This window comes from Parasteatoda tepidariorum, chromosome 10, assembly GCF_982258835.1.
Source record: "Parasteatoda tepidariorum strain Cologne lab strain chromosome 10, Ptep-v5.0, whole genome shotgun sequence".
NCBI lineage: Eukaryota > Metazoa > Arthropoda > Arachnida > Araneae > Theridiidae > Parasteatoda > Parasteatoda tepidariorum.
In genome coordinates this window covers 80,414,801-80,428,309 of record NC_141764.1, presented here as the reverse complement: position 1 = coordinate 80,428,309, position 13,509 = coordinate 80,414,801, and the positions used below count along the sequence as shown (strand labels likewise).

Here is a 13,509-nt window from a genome sequence, read left to right as displayed (position 1 = left end):
GTAAATTTGACCAATCAAAAGACTGTATTTTTACAGATCACAAATAGCGATATGCTTATTAAAAAAAGGCTTTTGATAGGCTTAATTGATCCATCGTAATTGCGAAAATTTAGCTGAGTTCAAGCAAAGATATGAATTTTTCGCAGCTAGATGACAATCAGAAAACTGCATTCGGCATAACGTACATAGAATTGTCAGGAAATCAATAAAATGGACAGAACGATATTTCGTCTGATCATTGGGGGGGGGGGACTATATAGCTATTTTAGGTACTAGTCAATTTTCTTCTTATGTTGTCTATAACGACGTAAAAAATTCAAATACCTCCATAAAGTTCGGTTCTTCATAGTGAAGCAGAGGGACCCCAGAGAAGTTTTTGCCCCGGTGCCCCAATTAGGCTAAGTCGGGCCCTGGTAGAAATCATGCAATTCAAGAGAAGCGTTTTGATGTTTTATTATATGCAGAAACGACAAAATGTGTGTTTATGGTATTATTTTCATTCAACAAAAAAAAATTATTATTAAGGTATAAAAAAAAAGGTTTCATAAGTAAATGATTTCCAAATTCGTTAGTCCTAAAAATTGTGATCTTTTTCGAAAATAATAAAACTTACACAGGTGAACACATTTAAAATATTATAGAAAATTATAAAAAAAAACACAGTTTTTGGAGGGGGAAAAAACTTTCAATTATGCAGTTTTTTTTTTTTCTTTCTTCATGAAAATGTCTTTTGTATTTTCGTTAGATCGGATTTTAGTAATAATTCGTAAGCTGATTACTTGAAAAAAAAATTGGAACATACTTTATTAAAATAAATGACCTTTCGCAGATTTCACGTTTCAGAATCAAGTTTAGTTAATTTTTGGGGGATTTAGCTGTACTCTATTTGTATACGTTTTTCTTCTCTAATTTCGTAACTTAAAATATCATCTAAAGGAAATTAATTAGCATATCTGAGGTCCCTCCTCAAATTATCTTCTTAGTATGTGGAGATCTGATCATTAGATCAAAAGTTATTAAGGGTGATACATTTTGTTTTCGCATTGTACAAGTAATGGAAAAACGTTTTTTTTATTCAAAATATGAAAATTTTATTTTATTAGAATATTTTTTAATTAGAATTAATTTACAATCTTGTGAGCAAGAATTTAAATGAATTAATTTATATATTCTCTTGAATTCTTGTTCCTAAGATAAGCGATTCGAATGCATTTTTAAAAAATAAAATAAATAAAACTTACTCACTTAAACTTACTTACCCTTGTTAGAACAGCTAAATATGTATTTATGTGAGTTTGTTTTTCTTCCATAAAATGCCTTCATGTGATTGTTAGGTAATATCTTTAATATAGAAAATAATTTTCATTTACATGAAAGCCTTTTTTACTTATAAATTGTAAATTTACGTTTTCTTTGAATCCTTTTAATGATCATTGAGTTAATTTTAAACGAAAAGTTTCATTAGGCAACTCAATTTCTTTACATACTTTTTTTATATAATAATTTGTAAATTTGATTATTCATTGAGTTAATTTTAAGTGAAATAATTACATACTAGAAAACCATTACATACTAGAAAACCATTTTGTAAAATAAATATATAATATTGTTTTATCTTGGAGATTAATTATATAAGTAAAAATTATGTACTGTTTTATTATAAAAATATGTATAAAATTATGAGTTATTAATAAATATTATCTTGTTAGATTAAATAAATATTTTTTAAACTTTGGAAGCTCATAAATAATTATTCTCTAAGTCATTTAAATCACAAACAATAATCATCATATATTTCCATTCGCAAATGTTTTTAAAAGTTTATCGAGCAATTGAACAATTCCACAATTCCTTCGAAAGATTGTTTAATATGATTATAAATTAATTATAGTTAGGATTTTTAGCTTTCTCATTTCAGAAATAAACAAATGCTACAGTTAAAATTCTGACTATTTAGTGTCAGATCTTCAGTGGAGAACTACAGAAACTGGAAACATTAAATGTGTCACACTATATGTTGTGCAAAATTTTAAAAAAAAACACAAATAAAAGACAAGATTAAAAAGTTATAAATTATTTAATAGAAAAGCTTTCATTTCATTAAACAATTGAGGAAACGTTTCACAATATGAAAACATGTTCAAAGATGTGGTCGACATATATCACAGTAATCAGAACAGTCTGTCGTAAAATATTTAACAAATGCAGAAGATTACATTCTGAAGTCAAGTATAGGGAATGGTTTATAAACTTTTCTTTGAAGATTACAAAAATAAATGATGTATAAAAATATATTCCATTGACTGCATTAAATTTATGGAATGAATGTTACAAAAAATCTTAACAATATTTATTTCACAAAAAGAACATTTTTAAATTGGTCATTTAGATTTTTTTGGTCAATAAGTAAAACATGAAATATAAAATGTTCAATCATATTCTATAAAAATTGTATAATTGGCATTAGAATTCAAATTCACTATGTATATACTATATGATAAACATAATTGGCATATTAACTTGATGTACTATAAAAAATTTTTCATCATCCAAACATTCATGAACATAAAAATTTTATACAAATTAGTCAAAGGAATTTTTCATTTAAAGCATTCATACAAAACTAAATACTTATTATCTTTCCATTTAAGACAAGTGAGCATTATATCAACTTATTAAAACATCCATAAAATTATTATTATTGTCTATATATGTTCAAAGATTACTAAGAGACATTATAATACTATCAGTTATTCAATTTTTTTTAAAGTTCTAAATAAAATATATTATTTTTAGCCTTTGGCAATAACACAGAAATTGTTTCTTTTGAAATTAATTGGGAATGATAAAAATTCCTTGTTTATATTTATAAGGTATCTTAGGATAAAAATTCACCGTTTTTAATAATTAATTGGGTAACTTAGGATAAAAAAAAAAGATTTTTAATTACTAATGTTATAGTTAAAGTATTTAACTATATATTTTAATAACTTAGTCACTTAATCTTAAGAAAAATATAAACGTAAATATTGCACATTTTAAACAAATTATAGACTATTTTTTAATTAAATAATATCACTTATTAACTTCAAACAAAAAAATGCATAAATCATAGGATATTTTAATAGTTAAAAGAAGGCACAGAATGGATATTTTAATTGATACATCAAATTCATACCTTTTACCAACCGAAAAAAAATTATTTTAACTCAATAAAAATTCTAAAAAATTCACTAGTTTATATTTAACAATTTAACAAATTAATATCACTCGTGTACGAAAAAATATATAAAAATAATATATTACTTAAAATATGCAGATAAATGGTACTTTTAATATTATCTTCTCACAAAAACACACTCAAAAGCATTTTTTTCACTAAAATATTACATGAATTTTAAGAAAAAGAAACAGAATATGTATTATTTTACAAATTAATAATAATTCATTAAATATATATATGCAAATACAAAAAGTTTTAAACATTAATAATTATTTTTTTATAATAATACCGAAGAAAAACTACCACGTGTTTAAAATTACTAATATCAAATTTAAGGAAGTTTTTCTTTTTACTAAAATATGACAATGATAATTAATAAGAAATCAATGCATGTTGTATATTTCATTTGCAAGACATTCATAAAATTTAATTAGAAAACAATTTAATAAATCACCGAAAAGTTATGAAAAATTACACATATGAACATTAAAAAATAACTTATTACCTTGTGTTTTTTGTGAAAAACCCTGATTTTACAAAAAAATGGACATGGAATATTATTTACACCGGAATGTTGATGATAGAATGTTCAAGTTCTGTTTAAATATGGCATTTTAGCTTCAAATCACAATTAATCCACTAGGCACACATTTGTAATAACGGAACTTGGTTCAGAATCTCAAATTCGCACTTAATCAAGTTTACTTAAGTTCACTAAGTTCTTTGGCAGTGCTGCATATTTAATGACTAGTTGAAATTATTCTTCACAATTTACACCGGGGGTTATTGAACTTATAGGAATTCACGTATCGATTTGTTTGGAAGTGATCATACCAACATCCCAAATGCGAAGATTTTGTGCGGCTCTAGTGAGCTGCAGGATGCCATTCGAAGAAAGTCCATGACCATGACGCAAAAGAAGATTTCTAAGCTGCGTGAATTTATTCGTTTTGAGCAATTTATTGACAAGAGTGTCTGTTAGTCCATAGCTGCAGTAAAATTCCAAATGTTTAAGGCACTGGCTGTTGGTCAAGAGAAGTTCGCAAGCTTCAGGGGTCACTCTTCTGTTGACCCTGGGTCTTAGACGAAGATACCTCAGATTAAAGAACTGTTTTTTTGAACCTCTACCGACACTTGTACTTAAAATGGTGAACCATTGGGCACTGAAGGACCTTAGATTTGGGCAGTAAGTAGCGGTTTTTGCAAGGTCAATTAAATCAAAACGTTCTAAGCTCAAGCTGGTAAGGTTTTTGCCACAGGAAGAAAGAAGAGGAAGAATTTCATCTATATAAGATAATGAAATTGTGGGACTGTTTTTTAGTTCTAACGACTGCAATTGTTTTAATTGGCTTATGGGTTGAATTTGCATGTCTTCCTGCACTTCCAAAGATAGTTCTTCTAGATTTGGGAACCAGTCAACTAGCAAACCAGGTGTATCTTCACAGACAGGTAAAGAAATATGGAGTCCACGTAGTTTTGAGCATCTTTCCCGCCAATACGGGGTATTGTAATTTTCTTCTAGTTCATCAATAATTTGATCGAGGTAAGTACAAGAAATGTATTCCAAGTTGGGGAATGATTCCATAAGCTTGAGCACACCTTTTCCATTAACTGAAGAAGGCAGTTTAATTTCTTTAATCAGTTCTTTGGCATGTTTGTAATCAGGATCACGCGACATGACTTCACACAAAGAGTCGATGTCCTCTTCATCCAGAGAAGGATGCATGATTTCCAATCTAGTCAACTTAGGACAATGCTTCAGGGCTATTTCCACCTCATGAGCTGAATGGGATGTTTGTTGCAGTTTTAAGTAACGGAGGTTAGGACAGGATCGCAGCATGTCTTGCACCAAAGGTGCACTGGATGCATGGTACAGCCACTGTCCAGCAAGAATAAGCTCCTGCAAGCAATTACCAGTTCGAATTAGAAGTTGAAGTATATTTTGAACATCGGAAAATTTGCAATCGTCCATGCAGCTCAAGTCAAAAGAAGGTATTCCTGAAGAAAGGAGTAATTCTGCAGCTTTCAACAACTCTCGACCTGTAGGTTTCAGACGCAACAAATGATTGAGGAGTTCATGTTTTAAATCTATGGGATAATCCAGGAAAGGATTTTCGGTGCTGGAATTATGAGTAACACTGTTCCTTCGGCCTCTGCTCCAACCCAATAAACCATCTTTAACAGTGCACAGGCAGCTTTGTCTCAAACTCCACTGTGGCACTATTTTGTCAGTTTGCATAGCAGCTGACCACCGGGCAGTAGTTGAGGGATCTGCGATGATATCACCCATGATGAAAAAAATTCAAGTTCCAATTGCATATAGCTCTAGCAGTAAAAATATGAACCTATCTAGTTGCCGACCACGGCTTTAAAGAAAGATAATAATCCAGGGTGTAGTAGAAGAAGCTCACACCTCCGAATTGATAAGGCTTTCGTGAATTGAATGATAAGCGCTTACGCGAACTTATAAGTTTCTTTTAAATGTCCAATAACAATTTCTCACTCCTATCCTCACGCCTTCTCCTCTTTCTCGTATGGTTGCCCGATCGAATGGAGTGTCAGATCTAGTCGCCAAAATATCGCCAAGGCGTGGGAACCTCGTGCTTTCAGCGGACACGGATTTCAACTCCGCAAATTTTCTTTTTCCTTTCGGTTTTCAGTTCAAGGGAAGATTAAGAAAGGAAGTCAAACTATCAGAATTTGTTCACGTGTATTATGGCATAGTTTCTCCAGAAAATTTCAATATTTAAAAAATTTTTACTAAAAAAAATACGACGATATAAGGGAATTCGACTCAAACAAATTATTTCCTCCTTTTTATGCAAGTATGTGTCATGCTTTGATGATGTTTCTATCCGAATTTTCAACACAACCTGAAAGACAAGAGAAAAACAAAACTTTTAACGACATGGGATATAATGTAAACAATAGAGTAAAAGTAAATAAATAAAGTAAATAATAAAAGTTATGAAAATTAAGATGAAGTTATTTCACACGAAAGAAAATATTGCTATAAAAATGTTTGAATTAAAATTTTGCGCATTAATAAAAATTTTTTTAGCAAGATATCTGATTTTAAAGTATTTAATAAATTTGTGTTGTAACTATCAACAAAATATTTAAAAATTTTGAAAAGAAATTATATTAATGCAAAATACGGAAAATATACGTAGTTTCTTATGTTTTAAAATATAAAAATTAGAAGCATTTATTGCAAACGAAATTTAAATTTGTTATTGTGAAAATAGAATGCTTATAGTTTTTAAATATGTGCACATTTTTCTGTAAGGATCATAGATATCATTTAACAAAGCTTGTTTTTTTCTTCTTTTCTATTCTTCAAAATTTTAAACTAAAATTATAAATGCAGTATAAATAATTTTGTAAATTTTTTTTTCTTAAAAATTTAGTGGGATTTAAGGTTTAAAAAAAAGTTGAAAGAGTATTTTTCAAAGTATAAACTAATCAAAACATTAACAATTCAAGACATTTTGTTGAATCATTTTTTTGTTTTCAAATTCCTTACACGCAACTGTTAGTTGATGCCCTAATTAAAATACGAGTGGAAAATAATAATTAAAAACTTTCCAAAATGGGGACAGGAGACTGAAATAATGCAATAGCAATACACACTAGCTTTTTTTTATTTTATTTTTGTCAGAAAAAAAAACAATTAATTGATATATTTATTTTTTCAACGTTACTTATCAAAAAATAAAATGATTCGAAATAAATAAAATTATTATTATTAATTTTGTACGAAGATTTTAGTTAGAGAGTGAAATGTCGAGTTAGGCAAAAAATTGCAGTATAAAAACTAATTTTGAGTAAAAGAAATTAAAAATGTTTTAAAGAAAATAAACCTTAATTTCTTTTCAAGATGTGAAAATTCATTATTACTCTTCGTCTGAAATCTTATCCTTTATGATAATTGAAGGATATGCTCATTATTATAGGCAACTTATGTTTTGTCTGTGCAAGTAAACCTTTTTCTCAAAAAGAAATGCTTAAAAAATTTTAATATTCAAGAAAGCATAAAAACAAACACAGTTTTGCTGAATGAAAATTGATCAAAAGACAGATTCCCTATATAACGTTTGATCTAATGATCAAATTTTTTTACGTAAGGAAGCAGATGATATTTTAAGTTGTGAAGTTAAACACAAAAGCGTACTTCCTAAATAAATTATAAATTTTTTTTTAAAAAAATGATTTTTAGTTGAAAAAAAAGTATCAAAACAATTAACACAGTTTTGTTGGATGAAAATTCCTCAAAAAACGAACACCCAATATAATGATTGATCGAATTATCAAATTTTCACATTTTAGAAAGCAGATGATATTTTAAGTTGTGAAGTTAAACACAAAAACGTACATTTTAAAAAAAATAACAAAAATGATTTTTAGTTGGAAAAGAAGTATAAAAACAATAAACACAGTTTCGCTGAATGAAAATTCCTCAAAAAACGAACACCCTATATAAGGTTTGATCTAATGATCAAATTTTCACACATTACAAAGCAGATGATATTTCAAGATAGGAAATAAAACACAAAAATGCAAATTTTAGAAAAATAAAAAAATGTCTGAAAAATGATTTTTAGTTGGAAAAAAAGTATAAAAACAATAAACACAGTTTTGCCGAATAAAATTTCTCAAAAAACGAACACCCTATATAATGTTTGATCGAATTATCAAATTTTCACATATTCGAAAGCAGATGATATTTTAAGTTGTAAAAGTAAACACAAAAACGTACTTTTTTAAAAATATATATTCATATATAAATAATTAAAATAACGCTTTTTTTGATAGATTAGGGCTCCAAACTTTCAAAAATTTAGAACCGGGTGGTGAATTAGCCACAATCGTGAAAATATGGTTTCCAAAATTTGGACAGGAGAGCAGTCAAAAGTTTGAGCCCCTCAATGTTAATTTCCCTTATAATGAATACATTCCATCTTGAAACATTATAACAATCTTACAACACATTCGACGTTAAAAATCAATTAAAACAGCAAAACATGTTTTCGTTTATGAATAAGATACATACACATGAATAAGATACATAAATGTCTAAGAAAGTAAATAAAAAGTAATACTTAAAAGTTTTAAAAGCGTGTTTTATAAATTCAGACGCTTAAGCTAGCAAAGTCATACAATTTTTCAACTACTTAATTTTGAGAGAAAAAAAATTTGAGGCAATAATTGTATTGCAATTCTAAATAAATAGTTAAATAAACAATAATATATGTATATATATGTATAAAAGTGAATATATATATAAATATATTCACTTTCTTCTGCAACATGACTTTAAAAAATAATTTTCTAATAAAATTCTCTTCGTATCACTTAACGGGAAAAAGCTGTTTCTCTTCCTTATTACAAAAGAAAAAAAAATGTGAATACTTGAATGTAAATACACTTAATATTTTAATATTGAAAATTATATGCATTAAAAAAAGTTTTAAAAATAGTTATTTACAAAGGGTATTCTTCAGCTACTCTAAAACGAAAAAAAAATTATTTAAGATACAAAGATACGATTAAAAGAAAAGGAAAATATTTTATTAAGAATTTAAAAATTTAAGAAAAAAATTAATGTGTTTACAGGAAACATAAAAAGTTTCGTAGTAAAAATCCTTTTTCGCCAAGAAAGGCAATACGGTTGCCAAATCATGGTTTGTTATTTTCATCTCATCTCCGGAGAGCATGCTGCGGTCACGTGCAGAATAGATGGCCAACCGTAAAACTCTCAGCTGTGAGTGACGTCACAGGGCCATGCACAAACTGCGTGACAAGCACGTGGTCGACGGACTCAAAGGGATAGTACCTCGAATTTCAAACATGAGCGATTCAATTGTAATCTTTCTTTTTTGTTCTTCCTACTTATTCCTTTTGCTTCGTTGTTCGATTTTTTATTTATTTGCTTTGAACTTGCTGTTAGATAATGATATTTACGCTTTTCTTCTATGTAATCTATGACCGTGAATTTTTCTTTAACCTCGCGGCTCACTTAAATTTAATTGGCTCATTGGGGATGCGCGAAATCATTGAGCCTAATGTTTTTTTCTTTAATAAATTTTATATGATTGAAAATAATTATCGTTTGCGTCTTTTAGAATTCAAGAGCCATTGTCTTCTTTCAATATTCAGTATAATATATCTGGTATAAATTGGATGTTTAAAGTGATTTTATGTATATTATTTTGATATCCTTTTGTCTTGAGAATAAATAAAAAGTTTCTGTCTTCAAAAATGAAATAAAAATTCATCTTTTTATTTATTTAAATTCTTATTTATTTAAATACTTTTCTGTTGTTATCTTTTCTGAATTATTGTTTTAATCAAAAATAATACTTTAATGAGATAAAATGACACAATTTTTTCTACAGAGGATTCTTCTAACGGAAGATTTTCTGAATCGTTTTGTTTCAATTTTTATTTCTAACTTTTATAATAAGAAAGGGCATGTGAAAAAAATTTTTTAATTGAATATTTGCAACTCGAGGAGAACTGAAGTGATTATGTATAACCATGTGATTTAAATCAAGTTCAATTGGATGCTTGTAAGAAACGTCACGCTAGTGTGTAGATTCTGATTGGCTTTTGAATCGAAAAATGCCTGGATTTACCAACAATGACATCACTTGCAGGTATCCAATTACACGAATTCATTGTGTTTATTGGTCTTTTTTTCCCCTTATATGATTAAAATTAATTTATCGTTTGGTTCTTTAAAATTAACGAGCCTTCCAGTATATGATACTTATTGGATACTTAAGCGTATATTATTAAAGCATTGTTCTATTTTCTTTAGAGAAAACAAGTTTTTTTTTTTTTTTTTTTTTTTAAAGCTTCAACTTTTTACTCGCTTTGGTAACGAGACTTGATGAGAAAAATACCACATTATTTTAAGAAATGATTCTATTCAATGCAGATTTTTGAAATCATTTTATGGTTTCAAATATTAAACTTATATTTTATTTTTCGAACTACAACAGTTAGCAACGTGCAACATTTGAGATCTTTTTTTTACATGTTTCAGGCGTAAATAATAAAATAAATTTTCTATTCTATAGTAAAGATCATTTTTAACAATAACCTTAAAATAAATTGTTCTTTTTAAAACACCCACTAAGCAGACTATGCGTCATAAAATAAATTGTTGTTTTTAAAACACCCACTACGCAGAATATGCGTCATAAAAAAAATGATTGTCCAAATTATGCCGAATTTGAAAGTTGAACATCATACAGGTTTACCACTCAGCACCTAATTTCAATTTGCATAAAGTAGCTTAAATTTTGTACTTTTTTTTTCTCTCAGTGAAATTCCACATTATACAAGACGATTAGACGTGGTCAGTAAACCAGTTAATTTTCAGTTCTCTGGTTGGCAACGAACAGCTGGAACAAACTGAGCTATTAGTTGGGCAGGAATAAAATATTGACTTTTTTTGTTTTTGCTTATTAGCTGATTATGTTTATTCAATCACACAAGTTACTTTGAGGCTTATTTTAGTTTTTTTTTAATTGTAAATTTAATTCGTGCAAAAGAGAGAGGCATATTAATGAAATTACCGAAAAAAGCCAACCGAGATCAGTCAGAAACATTTCCGAAAAAATTTCAGCTATATCTAAGTTTTTCTGCGAAGAGTTTCTTTAATTCTGTCTCTGTCATGTCACCTTATTCACATACAAACACATGGTGCGTAGCGTTTTTAAAAAGTGCTTAAAGGTGCTTCTTTTCGATTTTTGCTTTTTAAAAGCCCCTAAAGGTGCTTTACTCATTAGGTGTTTTTAAAAAGTGCTTAGTTTTCCCTTTTCTAAAATGTGATTTTTTTTCTTCACCATGTCGATTTTCGCAACGTATGATATAAAATTGCGCTTTCCACATTGTTGTATTCAACGTTTTCTCAATCCATTTTGGCCTACCGTCTGTCCATAGCGTATAAAAGCGTTAATCAATGTTTGATGAAATACTTGCAGGTCCGCATGCTCGTCTTCTGAACAGAAGTCGGTGAGATTTTAGCACTCTTGTGTGCAATTCTGCTGCATTTTGCAAAATATTCTCAATTTCATTTTTCATTTTCCACCCACTGAAATCAAACCGAAAAATCTCTCAATCTTTTTATGGTGGATAATAAAATCAAGAAAATAGTGCTTTGTCAGAAACTAGTTATTTTATCATGATCATGTAAAATCTTTGAAAATTATGTTGCATTTTGTTAATGAATAGTGCTTAAAAATATTTTTTGAGTGCTCAGAAAGTACTTAAAGGTGCTTATTTTTTGTTGAGAGATTTGGCTACGGACCTTGAAACAAATGGGAAGTTTTACATATGGTATTATAGGGCAAAATAACGAAACTTTTCTACTGGCCATTGACTAGCTGTAGCATTTTTAACAGTGGCCACTTTTTTTTCTTCAAAAACTGAACATTTTAAAGAAACTGTTGTTCTTAACAACATAATGCATTTCTCAAATTATGGTGAGTATTACAAGGTTTGTTTCTGGCACTTCTTGGAGTTAATTGTTTTCCAAACTGCGTCTTTTTATTTTGTTTATTTTATTTTCCCACTCACGTGTATTTTTAATGTTTTCACATAATATTAATTTTAAGTAATTTAATGTTCTTTTTATCTTTAGCTCATTTATATTTACCATCTTGGTCGGTGATTTTAATATAAATATATTTAAACTGAAGAAGTCGTAAGTAACGTGTATTGGTTAGAAGTGAAAACAATCCAGCCCATTGGACTGCAAAATTGGACCGCATGAATTGATGCAGTTCTTGTAACCTAAAACTTGAAATGTTGTGACATTTATGAAAGCATATCTAGAAAAAGAAAACAAATAAATAAAAAATAAAAACTGGTTACTCATTTGACCAATGGGTAACCAGTGACCGCAATGCTGCAATCACAGTTTTCTCTCTCATATAATCAATCGTCATCATATTCATTTGTTTGCTTTCTTAATTATTAGAACTTTATTTTAAAAAGATTATTACAATTCATAAAGGTAAAATAAGATTGAAAATAGGACCCAGTGTGCAAACGATGTGAGCTCACAGTGTGATTCAGTGCGGGGGGAGGGGGGGGCGAACCAAGCAGAAGCCCCCTAGTATACTATTGTACATTAAGGGGACGGAATTTTTGCAATTTATTATTATTCCTATTAAGAACGTATTGTTTTTAGAACTGTTACTATAAATTACTCTTGATATAGCGAGTGAATAAGAGAGATTTATAGCATGATAATTTTATGTTTTTTATCTAATTGCCTGTAATTTTGAATAAATGGCAGGCATTCACATTCAATAATTGGTAATTTTGAAGACAATAGAAGACGTATTTTTATTGTATTTTAATCTTTTTTTTTTTTGCTGTTACTTTTTGACCCAGCATCATAAGGGTGGGATATTTTGTATATTTACGATATCACGCACATCGAGAAATAATTTGTCGATTGTAAAATTATTGTAAGAAAATAGCATAAGAGAGCCCGTTATACAGTGAAATATAAATTCTTGGTAATAAATTCTTTGTAACTAAGTAATAAATTTACAAAAAAAGAATTATAAAGTAGACGAAAAGATTTTTCCAAAATTAAAATATGCTAAATGAACTGCATCAAGTAAATGATATTGAATTAAAAAAAGGGTATTTTTCCCTTTTGCCGCTACAAGCAAATTTATCTCTTTAATTTCTTTATTTTTATTTATTCAAATAAAGAAATTTTAAAAAAAAGTTGAATTAATTATTTTTAACTGGCTACTTAATCGCCTGCACCGGCAAATTGAATAAGCAAAGAAAAATTAATTTTGTTTTATAATTACAAACGTGTAATTTTTCCTGGTTTACATTTACGTACAATTATAATTCGCACAGTTAAAATAGTTGATTATTTTAATGATTTTAAACATTATTTGGCAGAAATTTTTGACAAACAAGGTTTCACATTCTATTTAGGAAAAAAAGGGGAAAAAAACATGGCATTTTGCTATTACTTTTTTTTGGTGAGGCTGATTCAGTTTATAAATTTAAATGCATACAGATGAGAAATGACCTGGTACCAAGTTGTTAAATACTGTTAAAAGATTTATTATGTGATAGTACGCTTAGTTGGTTAAATAATTAGTTAGTTAATTACCATTCAAATGCATCAGTTTGTGTAGTGCAATGAAGTATTTTTCAAACTTTAAAACAGGAGAATCATTTCAAATTAAGAGTAAACACAATGTTGAAAAATTCTAAAAACAGGAAGCAGAAAGTACTAA

General features: G+C 28.3%; 2 protein-coding genes across 3 annotated transcripts in view; one reads left to right on the top strand and one right to left on the bottom strand.

Moving 5' to 3' along the window:
* Positions 1-13,509, top strand: part of Ddr (discoidin domain-containing receptor 2) — a 636,659-nt gene that overhangs the window by 78,492 nt on the left and 544,658 nt on the right. The gene's annotated exons all lie outside the window — the stretch shown is intronic.
* LOC107455305 (uncharacterized) lies at positions 2,059-7,801 on the bottom strand. The gene has a single exon (XM_016072816.5). It carries the CDS (start codon positions 5,511-5,513, stop codon positions 4,026-4,028), a length of 1,488 nt encoding a protein of 495 aa, XP_015928302.3. The 5' UTR covers positions 5,514-7,801; the 3' UTR covers positions 2,059-4,025.

Excerpts from the sequence above, each read along its gene's own strand:
- LOC107455305 (XM_016072816.5), bottom strand. The coding sequence starts at position 5,513 with ATGGGTGATATCATCGCAGATCCCTCAACTACTGCCCGGTGGTCAGCT.